Source organism: Lathyrus oleraceus, chromosome 6 (assembly GCF_024323335.1).
Source record: "Lathyrus oleraceus cultivar Zhongwan6 chromosome 6, CAAS_Psat_ZW6_1.0, whole genome shotgun sequence".
NCBI classification, from domain to species: domain Eukaryota; kingdom Viridiplantae; phylum Streptophyta; class Magnoliopsida; order Fabales; family Fabaceae; genus Lathyrus; species Lathyrus oleraceus.
The window spans coordinates 288,884,329-288,888,522 of NC_066584.1; the positions used below are offsets into that span (position 1 = coordinate 288,884,329).

General features: G+C 41.0%; 1 protein-coding gene across 1 annotated transcript; it reads right to left on the bottom strand.

Annotated features, from left to right (window-relative positions):
- Window positions 1-3,050: 3,050 nt before the first annotated feature.
- On the bottom strand, window positions 3,051-3,668 carry LOC127095242 (uncharacterized). Its single transcript, XM_051033956.1, has one exon. It carries the CDS (start codon window positions 3,666-3,668, stop codon window positions 3,051-3,053), a length of 618 nt encoding a protein of 205 aa, XP_050889913.1.
- Window positions 3,669-4,194: the final 526 nt, after the last annotated feature.

A 4,194-nucleotide genomic window follows, 5' to 3' on the forward strand; every position in this document is an offset into this window, starting at 1 on the left:
CATGAGGGATATTAGGGTCAAAATTGGGGTCTTACATAAGGCACAAACATGTGGTGGTGAGTGGGTCAAAGGTCATATACAAGTGGCCATGCTTATTTGTGTGGTTAGAAAGTGGGTGGAGTGGTAGAAACAAATATCTCAAGTGGCACTAACTTGTAATATTTGTTCTACCGGAGCTGTTGACCCATTATTAGTGTTACCAAAATGTCCCAATTAATAAAAGGTCAGTTCCCAATAATATTAATTAAGTCAACCTGGACTCACTATTTGCTCTATTTATCCCAATTGGCAACTTTTAGAGCACATAGGAACTCAGTTGACCTCAATTAATAGAAATTTAGGCATTTAAGGAAATACAGGGTATTACATCCTCCCCCCCTTAAATAAAATTCTTCCTCGAATTTAAATATTACCTGGAAGAGATGAGGGTAAGCTTCTTGCATTTCTGACTCTAGTTCCCAGGTGGCGTCGCCTGGGTGTGATTCATCCCACTGGACCTTAACAAGAGGAATCTCCTTATTCCTTAACACCTTAACTTCTCGTCCTGTAATGCAACTTCGTAGAGGTTCGAAAGTCAGATCTACTTCTACTTCTACTGAATCTGGAAGAATAGGCTAAAGAGAATCTAGAATGAACTTCCGTAGTTGAGATACGTGAAAAACATCATGCATTTCTAATAGAGAAGGTGGTAGGCTAATCTGTAGGCTACTTCTCCAATTCTCTCTATAATCTGGTATGGCCCTATGTATCTCGGACTTAGCTTCCACGACTTAAACGGTCCTTTCAATCTCAACCTCAGAGTCACCTTCAAAAATACATGATCACCTTCATCAAATTCCAATGGTCTTCTCCTGTGATCCGCATAGCTCTTATGGCGATCTTGTGCTTTCTTTATCTTATCACGGACCATCTTTATCTTTTCTGTTGTCTCTTGAATAATCTTCGGTCCTAAGATCCTTTCTTTGCCAACTTCTGTCCAACATAAAGGTGTTCTACATTTCCTTCCATACAAAGCTTCATAAGGCGCCATCCCAATACTTGCATGATAACTATTGTTATATGCGAATTCAATCAATGGTAAAAGCTCCTTCCAATTCCCTCCACTTTCAAGTACACAAGCTCTTAACATATCTTCCAGTGTCTATATTGTCCGTTCAGGATGACCATCTGTCTGAGGATGATTAGAGGTACTCAAACACAATCTCGATCCCATAGCTTGTTGGAATGCTCTCCAAAACCTTGAAGTAAACTTTGGGTCTCTATCGGACACAATGCTAGTAGGAACACCGTGCAACCTAACAATCTCTGAAATAAACAACCATGCAAGATGACTTGCTTTATAAGTAGTCTTCACGGCCAAGAAGTGCACGGACTTAGTCAACCGATCCACAATCACCCAAATTGAATCATAACCACCTTGGGTCCGAGGCAACCCTACCGCAAAATCCATTGAAATACTATCCCATTTCCAAACCGGAATCTCTAAAGGCCGCAATAAACCACCTGGCTTCTGATGTTCAATCTTTACCTGTTGGCATACAATGCATTCTGACACATACTCTGCGATATCCCTTTTCATCCCAGGCCACCAATAATCCTTCTTCAAGTCTTGATACATCTTCGATGAACCTGGACGTATAGTAAACACCCCTTTGTGAGCTTCCTCCAAAACTTTCCTTTTCAACTCGACATCATTCGAAACACAAATCCTTTGATTAAACAGAATGACTCTACCTGGTGACTGAGTGAAACCTGGTTGAGTGGACATCTCTTGCAATTTCTCATCCATCATTTGTCTTTGTCGGATCGCTTCCCTTAGGTTAGAAGTAACATTCAAATTTCCCATTATCACACCATCCCGCGTCCAACTAAATTGAAGATTGAGGTCTCTGAACTTTTCCAACATTGCGTACTCTAACATCATTAGCTCCGCTTTGTGTATCTCTTTCCGACTTAAGGCATCCGCAACCTTATTCGCCTTCCCTGGGTGATGCTTAAGCTTAAAATCAAAGTCCTTCAAATATTCCATCCATCTCCTCTGTCTCGTATTTAACATCTTCTGGTCAAATAGGTATTTCAAACTCTTGTGATCACTAAACATCTCAAAATGCACCCCATACAAGTAACGTCTCCAAACTTTCAATGCAAAGACAACAGCAGCCAGTTCAATATCATGAGTCGGTAGTTCTCTTCATGAGGCTTCAACTGACGAGAGGCATAGACTACAACTTGACCATTCTGCATTAATACCCCTCCTAATCCTTTCTTAGAGGCATCACAAAATACTTCATAGGACTTACTAGGATCAGGGATGATTAAAATAGGAGCAGTCGTTAGCTTCTCCTTCAAATTCATAAAACTCTTCTCACACTTCGAATCCCATTTGAAAGAAATTTCCTTTTGGGTAAGTCTAGTCATTGGTAACGCTATCTACGAAAATCCCTTTATAAACCTTCTATAGTAACCTGCCAAACCTAAGAAACTTCTGACTTCGGAAGCATTCTTCGGTCTTTCCCAATTAATAACTGCTTCAACTTTAGATGGATCCACCGATACTCCTCCTTGTGATATTACATGACCAAGAAACCTCACTTTGTTCATCCAAAATTCACACTTACTTAACTTGGCAAACAGTTGTTTCTCTTGCAGTACTGATAGAACAATCCTTAGGTGTTCTTCGTGCTCTTGAGGAGTACGAGAATAAATAAGAATGTCATTAGTAAAGATCACCATGAACTGGTCCAAGCAGGGTTGGAATATCCGATTCATACAGCCCATAAAAACAGTTGGGGCATTCCCTACACCAAACGACATTACAAGGAACTCATAATGGCCATATCGGGTTCTAAATGCGGTCTTTGGCACATCCGAACTCTTAACTCTTATTTGATGATAGCCCGGTCGTAAATCAATCTTCAAGAACACGCAGGCTCCTTTCAACTGATCTAACAAATCGTCTATCCTTGGCAGAGGATACTTGTTCTTGACGGTAACTTTATTCAACTGGCGATAGTCAATACACAACCGCATACCACCGTCCTTCTTCTTTACTAATAACACTGGAGCTCCCCATGGTGAGACACTAGGTCGATAAAATGCTTGGTCAACAACTTTTCCAATTTATTCTTCAATTCTCTCAAATCTAGTGGCGTCATGCGATACGGAGAGACGGAGATTGGAGTCGTCCCAGGTATCAGATCAATAGAGAATTCCACTTCCCTTTCAGGAGGAAGATAGGAGACATCCTTAGGAAAAACTTTCGGAAATTCACAAACAACAGGGATTTGTGTAACACTCAGATTATCGCTAGATTCCTTGGTAAGAACCAAGAGAACTGACTTTTCATTCTCAAATAAGAAATTAACCATGCCAACCGTACCTTCCAAGATTGTAGTTAGCACATCCTTTGGAGTATCTTCACTAGATGGAATGATAATCAACTTCTCTTCACAACCAATAAACACCGAGTTGGCGGAAAGCCAATCCATCCCCAAAACCACATCAACCTTCTTAAGTGGTAAACAAATAAGATCAATCTGAAAAATTCTACCATTCACCGAGAGCGAACAATTTTCACAAATCAATGGTGTCTCAACCACATCATCCATGGTGGTAGTAACCACCATAGGAGAAGACAAGGGAATTGCTTGCAAGCCAAGACGCTTCATGCACCGAATTGATACAAAAGAGTTTGTCGCCGCATAATCAAACAATACAAAATAAGGATGATTATTAATTAAACACGTACTAGAAATTAAGGCATTGTTGCTCTTAGCCTTCCTTGCATCCAAAGTATAAACTCAACTGGTGCTCCTCCCCTGCATCTGATTCCTATTCTGAGGACATTCCCTAGACATGTGACCTTCTCCCTGACACTTAAAACACCTAATTACACCAGCGACACATCTTCCGAAATGGAACTTCTTACATACTTGACATTGCGGAGGATGGTTAGGTCTTGCATGTTGCACCTGCCTTCTTTTGAAGGGTCGAGGTCTACGCTTAAACTAATGACTTGGTCCTCCCTGGTTCATCTGGCCAACTCCATACTGATCAACCTTTCCTTGAACCCTTCTCAAATTATCCTCAGCCACACTACATTGTCTTTGCACCCCTACACCGGATGGGAACACTCTTTCCATGTTAGGTGTCCCCCCATAAGCCTCCACGGGATTTATTCCACCATGAAACCCA

Coding starts and splice junctions, on each gene's coding strand:
- LOC127095242 (XM_051033956.1), bottom strand. CDS start 3,668: ATGAAGCGTCTTGGCTTGCAAGCAATTCCCTTGTCTTCTCCTATGGTG.